General features: G+C 33.3%; 2 protein-coding genes across 3 annotated transcripts; one reads left to right on the top strand and one right to left on the bottom strand.

Moving 5' to 3' along the window:
- Positions 1-2,111: 2,111 nt before the first annotated feature.
- LOC107638362 (uncharacterized) lies at positions 2,112-5,650 on the bottom strand. Of its 2 annotated transcripts, XM_088485818.1 has the most exons (11): positions 5,587-5,650; positions 5,394-5,491; positions 5,234-5,307; positions 4,930-5,168; positions 4,707-4,843; positions 4,049-4,400; positions 3,774-3,941; positions 3,467-3,667; positions 3,246-3,371; positions 2,908-2,997; positions 2,112-2,598 (listed from the first exon to the last, which is right to left on the bottom strand). In XM_088485818.1, exons 2-11 carry the CDS (start codon positions 5,404-5,406, stop codon positions 2,478-2,480), a joined length of 1,521 nt encoding a protein of 506 aa, XP_088341944.1. In that variant the 5' UTR covers positions 5,407-5,491; positions 5,587-5,650; the 3' UTR covers positions 2,112-2,477. The 2 variants fall into 2 exon arrangements, with proteins under 2 accessions (XP_088341944.1, XP_016197087.1); XM_016341601.3 differs by lacking the exon at positions 5,587-5,650 and having other exon boundaries at positions 5,394-5,566.
- Positions 5,651-10,690: 5,040 nt separating this feature from the next.
- Positions 10,691-20,924, top strand: LOC107638358 (protein CLT1, chloroplastic). The gene is made up of 10 exons (XM_088483948.1): positions 10,691-11,405; positions 13,077-13,222; positions 13,753-13,790; positions 15,107-15,222; positions 15,373-15,472; positions 15,552-15,587; positions 16,784-16,834; positions 16,948-17,071; positions 17,712-17,837; positions 20,314-20,924. Exons 1-10 carry the CDS (start codon positions 10,969-10,971, stop codon positions 20,481-20,483), a joined length of 1,344 nt encoding a protein of 447 aa, XP_088340074.1. The 5' UTR covers positions 10,691-10,968; the 3' UTR covers positions 20,484-20,924.
- Positions 20,925-22,421: the final 1,497 nt, after the last annotated feature.

The following is a 22,421-nucleotide window of genomic DNA, read 5'->3' on the forward strand; positions in this document are numbered from 1 at the left end:
AATTGCTTTATTGATGAGTTGCTCTTCACCTTTAATTCAAGGATCAGACCAAAATATAGACATGGACTTATGACTGATTGTACCAGTGTCACCCTTTCTGCCATTCCACCATTTGAATTTTTCTCTTTACTCTTTCTATTGCTGTTTTGAATTACCTTGCTGCATCTTGAGTTTGATATCATCGCACCAAGGTAGCGGCCCAGACAAGCTGCAAAGTCAGGATGGGGGTGCCACATGACTTCAAAACGGAATGGCTTTTCTCCATTCACATAAATATTAGGCTCTAGATAAGCAAGCAATGGGTGATGGTCCAAGTTGAGTTGGCAAGGGTATGGTCAAGTCTCTTAAATATTCTGTCCATACCCAAGTGAATTTTGACCCGACATACCCGAGGTCAATCAAGCAGCATTCCTCTATCCAATTTCTAAATCTATCGCAAGCTTGTTGATCTAAATCAACACCACCCTTCTTTTCTATCGCAGCCATTATATCATTAAAATCCCCAATGAGCATCCATGGACTGCGTATATCTCTAGCCAAAGCTTTCTTCTCAAGTGCCAAATTCTGTATCTCCAAGTGTATCAATTGTTGATGGGATTGTAACACCCTCACACCCAAAACATCCAAATTCCCCAACAATTCCAACAGCTTCTTCCAAAACCCATCTCTTTAATTACTTTTTTTTTTCACTTTCACCGCTACATTTTGTCTCTACTAACAAAGTAATCTCGGGCTTGTATTGTTTAACCATTTCTTTGAGTGTGCGAATAGTGGCTTTATTTGAACACCCTCTAGTGTTCCATGCTAATATCTTCATTATAATAGAAATCACAAAAAAGAGCAACCACCAGAAAACCAAAAATAAGAAAACTCGAATCCGATATCAGAGTTACCTGGCACTTTGTTCAGCTTGGGTATTTTTACCATGGTTAAAAAACTGGTTTCTATCTTGCTTGTGGTTTTGTCCTTGGGTCGGGTTTTGAATTTGGTGGAATTGGTCAGATTTTGGAACATGATTGTTATTATCTTTTTTTTTTTCATTTTGCTGGGCTGGGTTGTTATTGGGTATTCCTGGATTAGGTCTAGATTGAATATTCTGGTTTTGGACAGTTTTGGGGTTTTCATGATTTGGGCCTTTACTTAGTTGGTCGTTGGGTTTTTCATTGGGAACAGAAACATTTTGATTACTCTTTTCAGCATATTTAGGAGAATGTATTGCTTCCTTACCCTTGTCCTTTTCATTTTTCTGAGTAGAAGCTTCGCTGCCCTCCAATTGTTGGAGAACGCTGAATCTTAGATTGATGTGCTGCAGTGTCCACTCCCCTCTGATCCTTTCCTTCTACTTGTACATTCACCTGCCTTTTGTGCCCTCCTGCCACATGGATTTCTTTGCACAAGCATCCAAGGTCCGTATGGTCCCTGGTTCTCCTCATTTACCAACATACCCTTCTCCTTCTCCGATTGTGCCCTCCAACTGCCATGGTGGTTTCCTCGGACAGTTGCTACTTTCATACTTTATCCAGCTCTACCTCAACACAAATTCTTGCAAACGTTTCTCTACAAATTTGGGAAGTGTTGGTATCTACCTTAATCTTCCCAAAATATTTTCTATCTTCTCCAGAATCATCCTATTGTAGTATTCTATGGCAAGTCCAGGGAGCCTGAGTCCTGACTCATACTACTATCTTATCTATGGACGTGTTCATAGGGTTGAAATCTGGTTGCCATAGTCTAATAGGCAGATAATGATCCAGCATCTTCCAATGGCCCTCCATTAATGCAAAATCCAGGTCCTCTGTTATAGAACCTTACCAAAAAGAAATCATTTCCAATATCAATGACATCAATGCTGCCCTGTTTTGCCCACATTATCTCCAAAAAAAAAACTTGAATGTATAGCAGGTCTCAAATATTAAAGCATATAAGCCACACTAAATTTTCTGATAAATTTATTTTAATCAGATTAAACATCAAGATAACAAAGAAGATTAACCACTCAATCTGCCGGTAATGCAGGCAATACACTGATACATATATACACCCAAGAACTGATACTGTTACCTGTTAAAATATTAAATATAACTGACTCAACGTAATTCAATCTCGATCAATTCATTATAGAATACAATCCTAAACAATTACCAATTAACCAATATATTGTTTTAACTTCGTAGGTAATGAAGGACCTTGACCCCAAAAAAGAAATTAAAAGAAGAAAACTCATTTAATGGTTTCACATTTGACCTATAAAACGAGCTTTAAAAGAAGCAAAGCAGGGTGTCTGCTTCCAAATGTAAGCCTAATATCTTGGATAAGAAACCCATATCCTGGGGCCAAAAAATCAACTACCCAATCAACATGGAACTTCTCTATCAAAATTTTCTCCAACTTGCCGCAAAACTTACAAGCCATAATCAGTTGGTAAAAATGAAACGGTCAATGTCATAAGCCATCCACAAATTCGGCTACTTTCTCATTTATTCCTCCTTTGCCTCAATGTTCCCTTTACTTTTACTTTTACTTTTGCTCTTTCCTTTCTTAACCTTTTCCTCATTTTGATTTCCATTGGAAAAGTCATGAGCACGATCTTCCACACTCCTGCAGTAGAATTTTTACGAAGATGATTGCAGGGAAAAGGTTAGAATTTGTCACACATTGGAGCCATTCATATTCCCTCAACAAGATATAGAATAAAGGGTATCCTTAACAAATTTAAAAAGTAAGAACAATTCAGGTCATATTACTCATAGAATTTGCCAATTTTATGTATTGTTCAGCACTGAAATTTACCAAAATCATATTATTACTTTGCAAATTCATTTTTCCCACAAGTTCAGTTTAGCTTTAAAGCATGATAAAGTGTATTGGGCTGCTATATCGAAATATAAGGAAAACAAGTGGACTTACCCTTCACCAAGATGTGAATCTTTGTTTCCTTGTTCTTTCTTTCTCTTCTTTGTTTTAGCTTTTCCAGCATCCTCTATAGTCTCGACATCTCTGTTAATTTGCCAGTCCATTAGATGACAAATTTTGTTTAAAAACCATTTTGCATTACTAATAATACTAAATAAGCGTCTCTGTTTTGCATAAACAGAAGGATAAGTGAGTTGATGTTGCATATGTACAAAGCATGAAGGTTATTATCAACTTCTCAATGAATGCATTCAATATGTTGTGGGTTTATACTAACAAAAAAGTGTACTAACTAGCATTAATTATAAAACAATGGATAAAGAAAAACTCACTCATTATCTGTAGGTTGTTTGATGTGTTCCTTTTGCTGCTCTTTCCTTTTCTTCTTGGGTTTTTCATCTTGTACATGACCAACCTCAGAGGAGGGCAGATTTTTATCCACAGTTTCAGTTTGTTTGCTTGATATACGTGTCAGAAAAAGATCAACAACCAAATCAGAAACCTTTGCCTCTAAGACAACAAACCTAAGTACACGGAAGACATAAGAACTCACTCGTCATCAGCGCCATCCTTCATTTGTTCTTGTCCTGCGATAATATCCAGGGTAATCTCAATTTTTGGCTTATCTTGCTCACCTTTATCTAGTTTTATAGAACGCCCATTAGGGGAACTCTTGATTTCTTTTTCCTTCTTTTTCTTTTTTGATTTTTTAACATCCCCAACATCTTTCTTTTTGTCTGACAGAGCTGCTTCCCTGTTTCATAGAAAAAAAATCATGAATAAATTAAAAAACTAACAAAAGCTTAAAGCAGAGAAAACAAGCATGCATACAAACTATAATTTAGAATTAATGATATCACCTATGCGTCTGGCTATCTTGAAGAACATTGTTGGTTTTCAAAGCTGTTTGAATAATACTATCGCCATCATTATCATCATTCTTGGTTTCTTTTTGCTTTTCCTTCTTTTTCTTTTTTGATTTTTTAACATCCTCAACATCTTTCTCTTTGTCTGACACAGTTGCTTCCCTGTTTTGAAGAAACAAATTCATGAATAAGGTGAACACTTACAAAAAATTATAGCCAAGAAAAGCAAGCATGCAAACAAACTATAATTTATAATTGGTGACACTCACCTATCCCTTTGACTATCTTGAAGGACATTGTCAGTTTCTAAATCTGTTTGAATATTACCATCACCATCATCTTCGTAGTTCTTGTTCCTTGCATCAAATGCTCCACTATTACTGGTGTTAATTTCGTCGACTAAGATCCTTTGACGAGCTTTACTCTTGTAAACAGATGAAATCAGCAGGCTATCTTCGTTATCAAATTCTTTTGTCTGGTCATCCATACTATCATTTACAATTATCTTTTCCTCAAAACCCCCATCACCATCATCATCTGACGCTACTGAACAATACTTCTTCCTAAGCCGTCCATGTTTGCTTTTCTTACCTTCTGGTTTGATATCATCAGAAGCTTCCTCTGCAGTGACAACAGAAACAGCGATACAAATATCAAACCAAGTTTCAAAAATGTACCTACCTACCATTTGTGAATATCAAAAGACATTGGAAGAATTGTAAAGGCATTGTTTTGGCTTTGTTTATATTTAAAGTATTTCGTTTTAAGAGTGCATTAAAACATGCTTCAAATTCCATTAAAAGTACTCTACAATAGCAATAATTAGTATCTTTTACAAGAAAACTTATACAAGATCAAGTGGAGAAAAGTTGAATGAAACAGAAACAAACACAAGGAAGATAGGAAAGGGATGAACATTGAACGTGCCTTCATTGGAAATAGGAGATGGCGGGAAAACCTCCGGATTAGGATTATCATCAATAAAACTATCGTCCAAATCATCTTCATCGCTGAAATCCGACCTCTCATTCTCTGTATCAGCAATATCCTCCCCGTATGACTCTCTGTCGATAGTAGCTGAGGAAACAAGAAGCATTTTTAAAAGAAAAGGAAAAAGGAAAGGCAAATGCAGTTGGGGAGTGAAGGATACGAAGAGTCTCCATGGAAGATGGCTGTACGAGAAGTTCTGCCAAGATAGTAACCGCAGAGATGAATGCTGCGAGCTCCGATGACGGTGAAGACAACTTGATCGACTTCCTCAAGCTCCAAATTCAACTGCAATGACTCAGTGCTTCCAGGATAGAGAGAGCAGAGATACACGGGGCTGCTATTGCCTACGTTACACTGCAGCGTGCTTCTTGTGGTCGCACTACCGAACCCTAATGTAGCCTGAAAAAATGAGAATGAGGTTGCTTGAATTGGAGCAACTCAAAATATAAAGGAAGATGTGTTACCATTGATATATGGAGGCGTCCTTTGGAATCATCATATTTATGGATAAAAGGCCTTCCAGATTTGACTTCCACTCCTACATCCAGCGAGAGTCAAAACAAACAGTTGAACAGCGTCGCAATCGCAGAAAAGAACAATCAAGAGTGAATTAACTTAACTTACCCCAGAAAGCCATGTCTTTTCCGCGTTTCTAAAACCCTAAGGGTGTTTGGAATCACTTTGAGCCAGGAAAGGCTGACGGTGATGACGAAGATGATCAACTGCGACAGCGGGCCTATGGATTTTTTGTGAAGCGAGGGTTTGAGGTGATCGATTGATAAAATTGGACGACAGTCACAAAGGAGGAGTATATAACTATATATATATCGCGCTATGAAAATGTATTTCCCGCACTCGCCTTAGCGGCTGTTATTTCAATCACTCTTCTCAATACGGTCCGGCTCAAATAGCCGGCCCAACCAGATATCTTGAATTTTATAATTCAAGCTTGAGGGGATATCTCTAGGATTGGGAGTTGTCCAATCCACCAATCAAAAAAAAAAAAAAAAGCTTGAAAGAGATATCAGTTAGACTAATTAGTATTTTTAAGCACATAGTTATTAAAATTAGTCATTAATATATTTGTATATAAATATATATATAGTTTAACTTAGTTTTAATGTATATTTCAGAATTTATATTTTAACATGTATTTTATATTGATGATTAATTTTAGTGTACACATAACATAATTCTATAGATATACACTATAAAAAGTAAATGAAGCATTAAGTTTTTTTTTTTTTTTTTAATGTAGTACACAAATTCAAATATTATGAATTTACGATGTTAGTTATAATTTTGAAAATTAATTTGAATCTATCAATCGAACCTATCAAATCGAAACTATTTAAAAAATTGATTCAAGTGACAAGAAAAACCACCAATTTTAAAAATTGCTGTTGAATTGGTAAAGTAGCTAGAAATTAATAATCAAACTGAAACTCGTTAGATTTTTGAGAAATACTCTAATTGATACTGTTTTGCGGTTAAGAGTAAAAAAAAAGTTAAAATAAAAAAACATTCCTAAAATAAAATAAGAAATCATCAACTTCCCTCTTAACTCTTCGTTTCAAAACTCAAAAAACAACCCTAAGTCTCCATCTACCCACTCTAGCACCCGTCCCTTTATGCTCCAATGTCCAGCCATTATTGTCTCATTATTCTCCAACTGTCGACGCCACCTTTGCTCCATTTGCTGTAAGACTTTTAGCATGTAGTTGGCAAGGTGGACATCTTCTCTCAAGTCGGTTGCATCTTTCTGTAAATTCTGTAGAAGCCAGTTCGTAGAACTTTCTTTGTCAATGAGCTTATTCCTTGATAATTTTCATAGATTTATTATGATTTTCATCTAGGACTTCTTCCATTTTTTAAGTCAGGACGAATACATTTTAACAATAGTGTAGATATCCTTCTTTTATAGAGGACATTATGAATCAATGTGTAGTTTTGAGCTTCTCTTACTAATCTTGCTTCCTTTTCTCCTTAAGGAAGGAGGTCAAATTTTAGGTATTCTATGATGAGAGTCATCCAACCCAAATTCATGCTGGAAACTGTCAGTCTATCCGACTTGTTGATTTCTTTCACTATTGATGGTGAGTACAACGTTTCTTGGATTAAGTTTTTATTATTGTCCCCCGACTTTGTACTGCTAGTTTGGATAAGGCATTAGCTCGACCATTTAATTCCTAATATACATAACCTCAGCCTCTTGAAATTTAGCCAATTGGACTAACATCTTCTCTAAGTATTTTTTTTATATTGGGATCTCTGACTTGATACTCACCATTTACATTTGAAGTTATTATTTGAGAGTTACTAAAGGCTATTAATTTCAAGGCCACGACCTCTTTAGTTATTCACAAACCAACAAACACTACTTCATATTCACCTTGGTTATTATAGAGGCCAGGATGTTGAACTTGAGGGAGAGCTCTAACCAAGTTCCTTTTTCATTTTCAAAGATGACTCCTGTTCCGCTATTAACTTTATTTGATGAACCATCCATGTACAAGTTTCAAGTAGTGGGCTCCCTTGTTGTTCTCCTATGTATTTTGCTAGAAAGTCGACCAAATATTGCGATTTGATGGTTGTCCGAGTTTCGTATTTGAAGTCAATGCGGACAGCTCAACAATCTATTGTAACATTCATCCCGCAATATGTGTTTTCTATAAGATCTACTTAATGGATTGATTAGTTCAAACTTTGATGGTGTGAGTTTGGAGGTAGAGTCACAATCTTCTGAAAGCCAAAACAAGGATATAAACAAATTTCTCAATTCTCTTATACTTCAATTCAGCCCATTGCAACATCTTACTTGTAAAGTAAATAGGTTTTTGTCCTGCTTCATCTTCTTGGACAAGAGTGAAAGCTACGGCTTGTCAACGACAGCTAAACATTGCACGAGTTCTTCCAACCTTAAGTTGGGTCAGAATGGGATGGTGACTCAAAAATTTCTTAAACTATTAAAAAGCTTGTTCACATTATTGAATCCATTAGAAATTGTGTCCTTTTTTAAGGATGACAAATAATGGTAGCAACTTCAATCTTGAGTCAGTTAAAAATTTGGATAGAACTGCCAGCTTGTCAGTCAATTGTTAGACTTCTTTCAAATAAATCAAATTCCTCATCTCCAAAATTGCTTTGCATTTGTATGGGTTAATTTTAATGCCTCTCTAAGTGAACATAAATTCGAAGAATTTTTCAATTTCTACTGCAAAAGCATATTTAGTGGGATTTAGGCTGAGTTTGGTAAAGCTTTTGCTTTTTAAAAGTAGCTTATGAAAGTTGTCTTTTAAAAGATAGCTTTTTAAAAGCTGCAGCACTTGCGTTTGGTAAAATCAAATTAAAAATGACTTTTAATAAGTACAAGCACCACAATTATGTTTGGTAAAACAACTTTTAAAAGTTGAAAAAATTATAATAAACATGTTTATAACAAAAAAAATTTTTTTTCAAATTTTTTAAAAATTTATATAATATTTTAAAATAAAATAATGTTAAAATAAAAATTCATAATAAACATAAATATAATAAATAAATTCTTTTATTTTTTAACTTTAAAATTTTATATAAGTATCATAAAAATTTATTTTATCCTAAATATCATCACTAAAAATAAAAAATAAAAAAAATATATGAAGATTAGGTTGAAAAATAAAAAATATATGAAGATTGTGTTAGAATTTGTGAAGGTTAGGATGAGAAGTTAGAAATATATGAAGATTTCAATGGCAATATAATAGCGAGAAATATGTGCGGGAAAATGAAAAAAATTTGGTAAGCATAAGCCAGCTTTGAAAAGCTCCCCCATAGGTGCTTTCAAAAGCACCCCTAACTTTTAAAAGCCGTAAGCACAAGCACTTGGGGTTTTTAATTTACCAAACGCAAAATGACGTGCTTGTGCTTTTAAAAAGCACAAGCACCTCTTAAAAAAGCTTTACCAAACTCAGCCTTAGTCTCATCTCATATTCTCTTGTAATGTTAAATACCTCGACATATTGGTCAGCAAGTTGGTCTCGCTTTAAGTTTTTACAAACATATCATTTACATAAATCTCTATCAATTTTTTTAAATAGAGAAAAATAATTTATTTATTAGTCGCTAATATGTTTCTCTTGTATTTTTCAATTCGAAGGGCATAACTATATAACAATAATTTTTCCTAAAAGCAATGAAAGATGTCTTTTCTTAATTAAGTTCATATATAAGGATTTGATTATATCTCGAGTAAGTATTCATGAGGAGAGAAATTTGTATCTTGAAGTTGAATCTACCAAAGCATTAGACAGAGAATAAAGATTTTTAGAATAAATCTTGTTGAAGTTGGTATAATATACACACATTTTTTATATAAAAATATTATTTGTACACCAAAATAATATTAACCATTAAAATCAGGCACCAAATACATATGTAATTGGAAAAGTATATAAAACCAAAAGATTATCAGCCAAAAATTAAACAAAACCACATTAATTTATATTAATAATTAATTAATTTTAGATTTTTTAAATTTAAAATTTAAAATTTAAAATTGATTAAATAAACCTAATTAAAACCTATAAAAACTTTCATCTTCTCTCTCACGTTAACCTACTCACCTCCAACAATCACACACCTCTCTCTTTTTCCGTCAAGCCCTCTCTACCTCTCCACTGCGATCCACTCCTCTTTTATCACCGACATCTGACTCGTCGAATTCCAATTATGAACCTGAGTTATCTTGGTAATAGAAAACATGCTTCTGATGGCGCTGGACTCATATCTTTACACTGCATTCATCGTTCGTTTTCCTGCAGTTCATGTGAAGAATTACGGATACTCCGTTCCATGTTGCGCACATCATTTCGAGTGAGAAAATCATCACGGTTTTGGGGTCCACCTTGCTTCTGCATCACCTCTACATGGTGCTGTATTATGTTATCAAGAGATATCCCAACATAAAGCATAGACATCACTTTCTGGCGTAACTCATCGGAAATGCGTGGAGCATACATAGCTCTTGTTCCTATTGCATCTTCATCCCGTTTTGGGATATTAGGTGCCGTTTTGATGATTAAAAAAACTGCAGACTATACAATTGATCTTAACTAAAAGAAGTTTTTGAACAATTACAGAAATATAAAAAAAACATTCATTTAATATGAAAAAAAAAATATCATAATACTTAACAAAAGAAATATCCAGTTATATTTTAGTAAAAATAATTAAATATCTATAAAATTTTAAAAAATTTATGAATTTCTTAAAGAAATAGAGACATTTATATTTGTAATACAAAAAAATTCGAAAAATATATAAAAGAACATCCGTTTAGTATGAAAAAGAAACATTTTGATACTTAGCAAAAGAAACGTCCATATATTAACTCGTAGATATTTTGAATTCATCGAGAGATATTTGGCTGACTTTTGGTTAATACCCTTTTGATTCCCTAGCATTACTTAATTTATTTTTAATATGTATTTATATTTTAACATATATTTTATACTGATAACTGATTTTAATAACTAATTTTAATGTATATATAATATTATTTTTTTTCATATATTAAAATTATATATTGTTATAGAGTATTCAAATAATTGTTTTATACCCAAAAGACGCATCTAGAGTTAAAAAATAAATAAGGAGAATTAAAAAAAAATTAAAAAATATAAAAAGATAATTGTGAGAGTAAAAATTTGATAAACAAAAATAGCTCTATCACATTGTATTTAAATTACTAAAAAAGATAAATAAATAGTATTTAATAAATTTTACATAATTTATTTTTTATTTTAAAAAATAAATTAGGCAATTTAGACCATAAAATTTTTTGTAACCGACTGCAAAAGTAATATTGAATTATGTTAGTAGAATTAAATTAAAATAGGAAAGAAATTAGGCATTATAGATATGATATATTTTACGCCATCGAACTCATGGAAGACAGTGGGCGTGGCCAAGGAGACAGTTGGTAAAATCCGAGCCTCGTTTGTGACATTCATATACTCTCCAGACTCTAGTCTCCACTTTCCATTCCTTTGCGGCTTTGCTTCGCTTCGATTCGATTCGATTCTCTTGCACCCTCTCTCCTCTCTGTTTCTCTTTCGTAGCAATGTGAAATGTGAAAACACACCATTCAACACAAGTCAATTAACTTCTCTCTCTCTCTCTCTCTCTCTCTCTCTCTCTTAATTTTCAACTCCGTTTCATGACGTCACTCTGCCTGAAGATTCTCCCCGGCGGCGCCACCTCATCTGCCGGTGACGTCCGGTTCTGGCAACGGAGGAGGCTTTCTGCGATTTGCGGGGTCCCCTACGTGCACTCATCGCCGGGGAGGCCAGGGATCGTGCTGCGACAGCCGAGGCAGTGGCGGAGATGGGAGGCCGAGAAGGCGATTCAGAGCGGCGCGTCTGAGTGCTCCCGCGTTGAAAGCTCAGACGGCGAGAAGGCTGGCCCGATGTCGTCATACGCGCTAGGGGAATTTACGGCGGAGGATGACCGGACAATTATGAATCAGGCGGCGAAGGTGGTAGCAGCGGCGGCGGTGACGGTAGTGATGGGTGTAGGGAACAGGGTGCTGTATAAGCTCGCCTTGGTTCCTCTGAAGCAGTACCCTTTCTTCCTCGCTCAGCTTGCTACTTTCGGGTACTTCTTTTCACTTCACCGCTTCTTTCTTCCATGTTTTCTTCTTCTTAAGCTTCTTGGGTAAATGGGATAAGTGGTATGAAAATGTTACTTAAAGATTTTGTTATTAAACCGGAATCTAACTCTGGATTGCCGTATAGAACTCTTTTACACTCACTCGGGCAGAGAATTAAGCTAAACCATTAATGGCAGGTTGGGAAGGAGTGTTAACTACTAACTTTACAAAGCTAATTTATCATTCTGTGTGGTTCTTGTGATTTCGTACGTTATTAATAGTAATACTGTTTATTTATCTTAATAACCCGAACATGGTTGCTTTTATGATTTTTTTTTCAATTATGCTATGTGGGTATTAAAATTAGTCAATAAAATTAATCTCAAATATAAAATATATATTAGAATATAAATATATATTAAAAAATAAATTAAATTATATATATTTTTATACATAAATATATTAATAATTAATTTTAGTGTATAAATATTATTTTAATAATCGGGCGTTAACTTTTTCAATTTTGTTTTTTTCTTGCTAGTTAGCATAACTTAATAAATATTTGTTTGTTACCATTTGTTTTCTAGTCAATTGGATTTAATTTTATTGTAAAAGACAATATTTAATTTCTCTCCTCGTTGATGTAACTTAGTTTTTGTAAGGGTTTTCTTTTTCTAATTTTTTATATGTATATGTTTATTTTATTCTTCCTTTATGCGTTTTTTGGTTCATGTTGATGGGTTCTCCCAGAGTCTCACTTGAACCTCTTATTGTGGGGTCCGGGCATATTATCTGCTGATGTTTATGGTTCGCCTCCTCCTTTCCAACTTTTGGTTGGCGAACATTTGTTTTCAAGTGTACGCTTTTAACAATATAATATAGTATTTTGATAAAGAATATAATATCTATTTCCTCTAGCAATATGAGAATGCCAATAACAATCGTTATTATTTAAGAACTTTTAAAACTTAAAGGGTAAATTTTAATGAATTGCCAATTAGACCAGCTATGTTATATAGAATGGAGAAACAATAAGCATGAACATAAGTTTAGTGTGGCATAGACACACAGATGAGGATGTTTAGATGCATGAACAGCTAAACATATATAAACAAAATAAGAAATGAGGATGAAAGAAAGTTGGAGTAGCGCATATTGTTAAAAAGATAGTATAATCTCATCTTAAATGGTTTGGACATGTGGAGAGAAGATTGACAGAGCATCTGAGTAGAAGCGTGGATTTGAAAGAAGATAGACAAGTGACATAAGATAGAGGAAGACCTAACGAAATTATACACGAGGTGGTTAAAAGAGATCTATGTGTAAATAATCTTACTGGAAACATAGTATATGATGGGCACAATAGCATTGTTTGATCCATATAGCCGACTGCACCTAGTAGGATAAGGCTTTGTTGTTGTTGTAGTATTATTTAAAAAGTGATAATTGATAAGTACCTAACATTTTAAAAACAAAATGACGATATCTGAGTGCAATTGATGGCTGTTATAAGAGGTCATATATATTTCTTCCACTTCTAGTTCTTAATATTATCATTATTATAATAACCTAAGACCTTACAATTGGACGTTATTGGATGTAAATTACGTGCATTTTTTACCCTGGTGAATAGTATAAATTGCAACTTAAATGGAGTGGTATTTTCTTTCTTTCAGATATGTACTTGTGTACTTCTCAATTTTGACTATTCGATATCGTGTGGGCATTGTCACTGATGAGATGTTATCAATGCCGAAAACACCATTTCTAGTTGTTGGTCTCTTGGAGGCTCTTGGTGCTGCCACGGGAATGGCAGCAGGAGGTAATGCTTGTCATTTTTCTGGTTGTTTTTAGTTAGTCTTCCTTCATTGAGTTCCATCAAATTTGTACAAAATGCAGAAACATTTAAGGGGAGGATGGTTGGTACATTGACACTGGTCATCCCAGCTTTGAATCAACACGTCATTCAACTCCTTAGTAGAATATGTTAAATATCATGATCTTTAGATACTTAAGCTGTGACAGGACAGACAATGTATATATATATATCTCCATTGTCAGCACCTTTTATTTTGAAAATTATGCTGTACAGGTTCAGTGTTGCCAATTTTAGCTCTTTTGTACAGGTTCGGCGTTTCCAAATATCAAACGGCATAGATTTTAAACATTCTTAATTTCACTTTTATCCATATCTTATTGTTCTCTGTTTCATCTCGAATTTGTGATGGTTCTATGACTGTTTCATGTCTGAGGTATTGTAGGAGATAGATACCAATATTGTTGGGCTGTTCAATTTTTGGTTTGTTTTTAGAAACGGTCATTTAATTGTTTGTTTCCTGTATGTTGTATCAGCAATGCTATCTGGGGCATCAATTCCAATTTTGTCTCAGGTAAAAAAAACCATCAGCAGTCAATTGCTTTCTTGAATTTATTGTTTAATTATCTTACTGCTGCATTTCCGTTAATGAAATATGAAAATTTCAAAATTATATGCAAATTTCATACATGAATTAAAATGAATTCAAAAGGTAAATATAACTATGTCTTTGCAAATACTATCTCTAATTAAATAAGTGTCTGCCTCCAAAACATAGCTTGTCCATAATTATTTGTCATTTTAATAAATATTCTTCCATCTTATTCTACCCTTATTAAAGAATAACTGGGCTAAGTATCAATTAAATGAGAGAACCAATGAGATTAAGAGATGAGGGCAATTTTATAGAAGACACTCTAGTCTTTTCAACGTTGAGGTCTATTTAATATTTTCATTCATTTGTACATTCAAGATTGGATACATATTCAAGAATGGAGGTAGTATATACCACCTGACCTATTTTTAGAAATCAGCTAGTAAGTACCTTGCACCGAAAGAAGCACAGCTGATGTCCTTGGATATATGGACTGCTTCATTGCTGTCTAAGTGTTCCTCAGTGTAAAACAGTTTGCTAGAAAACATGGTGATAGTGTTGGGCTTGACCCAAATCTCAATTGAAAAATGTTACTATTGGCTTACTATTTTTGGCAGATTGAAACCTTAGATGAAACTACCAGTTAACATACTTGATATATTTGAGAGAAAAATGAGACGGTATGTGATAGGATACTAAGAAGTCTTCAATGATTAACATGGAGTGTGCCATTAGTAGATTGCCATGTAAATTTCTGTGCGTTGTAAATAGCTATAAGTTATTTGTGATAAAAAGTCATCTAATCTACATAGCTGATTTCATCTAATGTGACTCACATTAATGTGACAATGCTGAGTTGTTCTTGTATCTGTATAAAAACTTCCATTTGCAAATTGTTATCTGTGTGAGAATGAGGGAGATGAAGTTATAACTGATGTTGCTGGAGGGTGTGCAGCCTTGTCCTAAAATATTGTTGTGTCTTGAATTTGTAGTTTTATCCGTAAAAAGTTGTGATGTGGGCTTCTCCAGAGTTCTTTTGGCCAAAAGTTTTAATTTGATATGGAATTTTGTTACTTCTCAACTGCTGATTATTATATTTTTAAACCACATTTAGATGGGGTGGAATATTCATTCAACAAACGGAATGTAACTACCTTGATCTGACAATCAAAACAGCGAACATTGTGTGATGCTTACTCTCTTTACTTATTTTAACTCATCTATATGTTTAATGTATGAGTTAAAATTATAGGTGCACGAGTGGATCATTGTTTTAAGTTATTCTTTTCTTGCAGACTTTCCTTGTGTGGCAAATTCTCCTGTCAATGATTTTTCTTGGGAGACGATATAAAGTCAACCAGCTGCTTGGATGCTTTCTTGTAGCCACTGGTGTAGTTATTACTGTAGCAAGGTCAGTACATGTTAGTTTCTCAGATGTTCGACTATGTAAGCCTGTTCTATGTTGTTGTTTTGTAATTTAGATGTGGCCAGTACAACTTAAACTTTGTGACTATTCTGTATCTGGAATTCCAATTTTGTATTTATTGTCAATGAAATGCAGTGGATCAGGTGCTGGGAATTCATTGAAGGAAGCTGGTATATTTTGGAGTCTTTTAATGATAGTTTCATTTTTATTCCAAGCAGCTGATACCGTGCTGAAGGTTATTGTCTATTTTTATGATTTTCCCTAGGTTTCAAATAGTTCTCTCTGGTGATATTTGGCTTTTTCATACTTTGTAGGAAGTAATCTTTTTGGACGCAACCAGGAAACTGAAGGTGCATGTAGTAATGAATTCTTTTAATGCATATATTTCTGTGATTTAGAATTTGAAGGTCATAGGATCATTTGACGCTTCTGAAGTAAGTGATTTCACTTCCGGGTTTAAAGCCTTCATAACATTAGCTGCAAATTATTCATTGCATTATCTTAATTCTTCATGCACTTGGCCTTATGTATTCATACATGATAGCCTCATTTTAATTTGTCAAGTTAAAGGATATAGTCTTTTATTGTAAAAGATTTTGGTGAAGGATTCACTACTCCTACCTATTACCTATGTTTGGGAGTAACATTCTCCTTCCTTTAAAAATAACAATGTGTTCCTTTCTTTTCTTTGGAAAGAGGGATCCCTTGGCTTTTTTTTCTTTCTTTTCTATTTTTGCAAAAGATATCCTTTGAAGCTTCACTTATCCTGTGAGAGACAAATCACTAGGCAGTGGTGATTATTTCTGTTCACAGAGGCAGGGTCGGCCATCACTTCATCGTTCATCCTGACATTTTCTTGTTAGTTTTCTTCCTAATATGAAATTTCTAGGCTCATTGTTTTCCTCAGTCGCAAGAATATATACCAAGCTCAACACAGCATATATGATGAGAATTTTTATATGGATGCCTTGGGTGCAAAATCAATTTGTGATTCATATTTGTGTGATCCTTAGTATCTCACTCTAGGACTTGGGCAAACAAAACACCCTATGATGTAATACTTTCATGATTTCCAGGTTCTTATTTACTTCTTATATTTTTTTGGTAATTATTTCCAGGAGATTTTAATTACCATGAATTGGTGTTTGTCACACAAGTCAAGTCTAAACTATACTTTCCCCCTTTTAAATAATTATTCCTGTTACTTGAGTCCAGGGAACTTGAACAAAAAATCTTCCACAAAATCCAAATATACATAAAAAAATAGGAAATTTGTTCAATGGCTGCTGCAGCCACTGTGCAAGAACAAAATCACCACCGCCTTGTGATATATCTGTGACGGAGAAGATAAGTTAAGCATCAAGGAATATATCTGAAATAATAAATCACAGTTGGGAGTTACAAATCCTGCACCGTGATTATAAAGCTTCCAAACCATGCTTTTGATATGAATGTCAATGGAAACTTAATGCTCTTTTTTATCTTTCTTTTAAAAGAAAATCTGACATGGTAATAATTTTATAACGTTTTGTATTATCTGAAGCAGGGACGTTCTGTTGATCTCTTTGTCGTCAATTCCTTCGGGTCAGCATTCCAAGTAAGTATCCAAAAATCTCTTATGAATTTTCATCGTTTGAAAGTATAATGTTAGGTTTTATAAAGATATATACAAATAGATTCCTAAATACAGGAGTATATGCTTTAGTGTAGGCACTATTCATATGCCTCCTGCTGCCATTCTTATCAAAATTATGGGGTGTCCCGTTCAGTCAACTCCCAAACTACCTCAAAGAAGGAGCCGCCTGCTTTCTGAATGTTGGGAGTTTGTCAAGTGGTAAGCTGTATTTATTTTATAGAATTTAATTTTGATACATTGTTAGTCTAACAAAGTTTAACTTTATTATTTGATCTAGCATTGTCATATTAATAAAAATGTTTGGCTTATTCAGTCTTGAAAGTAACCTATATGCATATGATTGGAATTGGTTAATAGTATAGAATTGTTTTCACTCACTATGTATCTAAAATAATATCTTTTTCTAATGTAATCATAAGTGTCAATCGAAAGAAATATCTGTAGGATAATGAAAGTATTATCCAGTGTTAGATCCTGGTACCAATATGGCTAGACTAGACATATAACACAGAGAATAGCATAAAATATAGTGTGTGGTAGAAGATAGAGCAGAAAAATATAGTAGAGAGTAGAAGGTGGAATAGAAGCATAAAGGCTAAATGATATCAGTGAGATATCATTCTTACCTCTGAAAATGTATTAAGGAAGAAAATGGGTTCTGCCCCACATAATTTCCAAGATAAATCCCTCTGTTCTCTTCTCCTCTCTTATATACAAACTCATTTTCCTCTCTCTCTGTCCTCTAACACATGATTTAGGTTTCATATCCTAATTTTATATTCCCTTTGTAACTGTTTTGATAAAAAAGAGTTCATATTGTAGTACGATCTGGTTTCAGGATGTAATGGAGCCCCCCTGCTACCTGTGCTTTTTATCATTGTCAACATGGGTTTCAATATCTCATTGCTTTATCTTCTCAAGATTTCTTCAGCTGTTGTCTCCTGTCTAGCATCAACATTTTCAGGTATGTCATTTGTTTCACAGGAAATATAACATTGGTCAGAGGAGTATTCATGAGACTCTAAAGAGTCATAGTCTTGCAGATGAAGAATATTTTTTTATGGTTGAGAAATAGTTAGTTTTGGGACATTCAGGATTAGTTTCTGATTTAACTGTATCTTCCCTGTTTATTGGGATTTCAAGAATTGATTTTGAGATGGGATACTGGGTACAATGAAATGCATTTCCTTTAAACAACTTTTTGCAAGGACTATTATTGGGGGTTAGCAGTGAAATACATGTAGATTTTTGGAGGAGCAAATAAATAGGTATAATGGTTATCAGAACTAGAATGGTCGATCAAACCAAAATTGGCCTCATGGGCTAGTGCTTGAGCCTCCAACCTGCATGGACTGGTCATATTTTGCATGGGTAAACTTTATTTTCTTAATTTAATAAATAAACATTTAGCAACCTACTAGTCAAAAAGTAAAATACTTTGAACTATCCTATTAAATTGATTATTTTGTTTCTAAACTCAACTAGTCAGCTTAATTCTTATTAATTTGCCCAACATGGGATGGGACAAACAAGGGCTTTTAATAAGAAAGAGTTTGACTTCAAATATATAATGGGAGTGTAAAATCCTGATACCAGTATAAGCTAGACTGTTGATAGCACAGAGAATAGAGTAGCATTCAGTGTCTAGGAGAAGAAAGAGCAGAAGAAAATATGGATGCATTTCAAATGTTCCTGCAATGACCTGGGACATCTGTTTCCATCTTTCTTCAAGTCACAAGTGAGTTGTTTTTGGGCATGAAAAGACGAAAGAGACCAAATATTTTGATAGTATTACTGCTCTGCCATATCATTTATCCAATTCGGATCTAGGCTATACCTTAATTTATTTCTTGTTTTCTTAATGGGAAAAGAAAAGGGAAGAATGATTTTTTGGCTGCCAGATTTTATTTAAAAAATAAAATAAAACACTTCTACATTGGTTCAATAAAATAACACAAAGAATAGAATAGAATATGGTGTCTGTAGAAGGTAGAGTAGAAGAATAGATTAGAGAACAGAGAAGGATGGAATAGAAGTAAAGGAGCTATATTATATCAGTGAGATATTATTCTTGGCTTTGTAAATGTTTTAGAGAATGCTAAGAAATATGAAAAAAAGAAGAACAGCATTCGAGAGGCTATTGCTCTCATGTAGGGTTTTGTCCTGCCTAATCTCCAAGATAAATCTCTCTAATTCCATTATTGTCTCTTACATGCAATCTCATTTCCCTCTCTTTCTATCAAAATGGCAAACTGTCAACCTAGAGAGTTAGTTACAAGGACCCCCCCCCCCCCCCCCAAAAAAAAAAAAACCAAAAAAAAAGGGAAAAAAAACACTGTTTATTTCTTTTTCCCAAAACCACATATGGGGGGTAAGTATCAGAAGATCTTCAGCTTTTTTACCCGTTTCATATATAAGATGTTGCCAATATCCTTTTACACATTCATTTTGGAACTATTAGGTTACAAAATTACAGATGCTTTACATTTAATTCTCAACTTCAATTAGATTATATATATATGGGTTTAGCTAACATGTGCCCTAAGGGCACATGATAAAACTTAAATTTTTTATATCTTCAATAAAAACTTTCTTGTTTTGTAATCTTAACATGTGCCCTAAGGGCACATGATAGATAAACCACATATATATATGTCATATGTACGTGTTGATTATACTTTTTTTGTATATATATACCCTTACTGTATAAATGAAAATATTGGTAGTTAGTACTTAGTAATGGTAACTGGTAAAAGTTAAACAGTGTAATTCATTGTGTTGTAGATGTAGAAAAGCATGGGAAACATTATCTAGAAAATGTTGCTCAAAGTAAGAAGGAATGTTTAGTCTATGTTTAGTGGTTATTTGTTAGTTACCTAAAGACTAGATGGGTTTGTGTCACTAATGGTAGAATGGCTTAACCACAATACCTCTTTCATTGGCATTTAAACTTCTATTTTTTGGGATCTACAATCATAATGTAGCAGCTGTTTTTGTAGTTAATCTAAATGGTAAGTGGTATATCTAGTTAGGAAATAACATATTAGGCTACAATCATTTTGGCTTTCATTTGAAGATGCAATGTATGTCTGGCCACATAAAAAAAAAGCAGAAAATAACCTAGATAATCTTGGCAGGAGAAAATAGAAATCTTTTGCTTTTCTATGTGGCTGTGATTTTCATTCACAATAGAATATCTAATCACTTGCTCTATTGGAAGTGTTTTGTAAAGTCTTATTTAATTAAAGCAATCATTTTAGCCCTAGGAGGTTGTTCATTAACTTTGCTATTCAATTAAGCTGAAGGATGACAGCCTGTAATTTTTTGAATATCCTACTATCCTTCCATTCTTATATATATATGTATAATATCATTAAAACTTCATGCTAACTTGAAATTTCGATCTAAATCCAACTCATGCAATATTGTTTCTGTGGCAGTCCCTATATCCATCTATGTGTTCACGTTGCCATTGCCGTACCTTGGCGTTGCCTCTTCTCTTCCAACAGGCTTTCTTGCAGGGGCTGTCATTCTTATCACAGGCTTACTAGTTTATGCATGGACCCCTTCAACTGGTTCCTCCAGTGCTTCTTTAACGGCTTCTACCTAGAGGGAAGGAATTTGAGCTTCATGGGCTCGCCAAGCATAAGGATGAGGAGTAGTACCTGGCCTTAGATGATTGTTACACCAAATGGTACAACTTGTGGTTCAGATGTAGTCTTTCTTGATTCTAACAAGAGAGGGATCAATGGAAGAGTGTTGACATTTTTGTTTCAAAAAATTGCTAAAGATGCATGAAGAAAAGGAGATATGAAGTGAAATCCTCCTGCACTTTGCTCAAGTGATAAAGGTGTGGATAGCACTGTCACTTTTTTTTCTTTTATTATTGTAGAATGAGGGGGAAAAAAAGAAACACAGGAAGAAATTTTTAGGCAAAGCCATTTCATGAACCAAGGAACCGCGTGAAAAAGAAATGTTTGGGAGAGAATGATGTTATGATGTAAAAAAGAAAAGGATAATATCAGGCGTTTATCTTGTTTTGGCTGAATGAGTTAATATAGTTTAATGTATAAGGCATAATTTGCACATTTCTTGTGTACTAGAATGAGACCGCGCGATGTGCGGGGCGTTAAATTAAAAATTGTTATGTTTTGTAGAATTAAATTAAATATGTAAACTAAAGTTAAATTTAAAAGGTATTTTATTTAAAATAATTTGTAATACAAAAGATTTAGATATTAGAGTTGTATGTACAAAATTAAATGACATTTTTATTTGATGGTTTGATTTTTGCATTTGTTTTAGTTGATGAACTTATTCTTCTTATGTGGCGCTGGTCCTCCTTTTTTTTTATTGGTTGTTGTTAGAGTTGTTACTTTCTTCTTTCTGTGTAAGTTCTTATGAATGAATGTTCTTTATGAATTATTGAGTTATATTCACTTTCTATTGTGTTGTTTGTTTCATTTTTGCAAGTATGTTCTTCTTCTGAAGATGTATCTTGAATTTGTATACTTTTCTTTCTCCTTAATCTCTTAATGGGTATGTGATCTTTGTCTGATGATATTAGTGTTGGCGAAGTTGGTTCCTATAATCAATGAATAATTTAAATTAGAAATAAAAATAATGTCTAAAATAACTAAAATAAGTGATTTTTTTTAGTATTATCTGTTTTATTTGTTATAATGTGTGTTGAAATTTAGTGTTTTTGGTTGGAACAAATGTCTTGGTAACAAATAGGTGTTAAAATTTAGTGTTTTTGGTTGGAACAAATGTCTTAATAACAGTGTATTGTTGAGAACTTTCTTTAAGATTAAAATCATTTACATTGACTTCAAATATAATGAGGTTGTACAAATTTTTTAATTGGGGTGGTGCTTCAATGTCATTACTTTTTTGGAGTACCATTAGATTTGAAACAGTTGTACCCAATAATTTTTTTGCTTCGCCATCAAATAATACAAAAGTTGTTGTACCACTTTGATCTGAAACCTTTAATTGAATTTTTAACCTAAAATAAGTATTGGGTTAGTAACTAATAATTTGATAGATGTGATTATGAAAAGTATATAGAGTTACCTTATTGTTGGATATGGTGGTGTTTGATTACATGTGCCACAAATATAGTTATCTCATTTTTCATATGCTTTCTTCGTACACTTTTCACATTCAACATAGTTATCTTCATTGAGTAAGTTTGAGATATTGTGTAGTTCGGAAATAAATTTTTTGTGCTAAATTTGATGTAATTTGAAGGAATAGTGATAAGAGACTTATATAAGTAGTTCAAATAGTATGGAATTTGAATATTTGTAACGTAAAATTTATTATGATTAATAATATTATTATAACATTTGTAATATGAATGTTTATTATTTATAGAAATTAATAAATTAATTATTGGAGTTATAAATTTCTTGTATTAGTTACAACGGTAAGATATAATAAATATAGGAATATGAATTTAATGTCTTTATAAGTTATAAATTTGGTTAGACACTATTAATTTCTAATTATTGTCATTGGTAATTGTTATATTGTTTTTTGTATA

Source organism: Arachis ipaensis, chromosome B4 (genome assembly GCF_059453495.1).
Source record: "Arachis ipaensis isolate K30076 ecotype BB chromosome B4, ASM5945349v1, whole genome shotgun sequence".
NCBI lineage: Eukaryota > Viridiplantae > Streptophyta > Magnoliopsida > Fabales > Fabaceae > Arachis > Arachis ipaensis.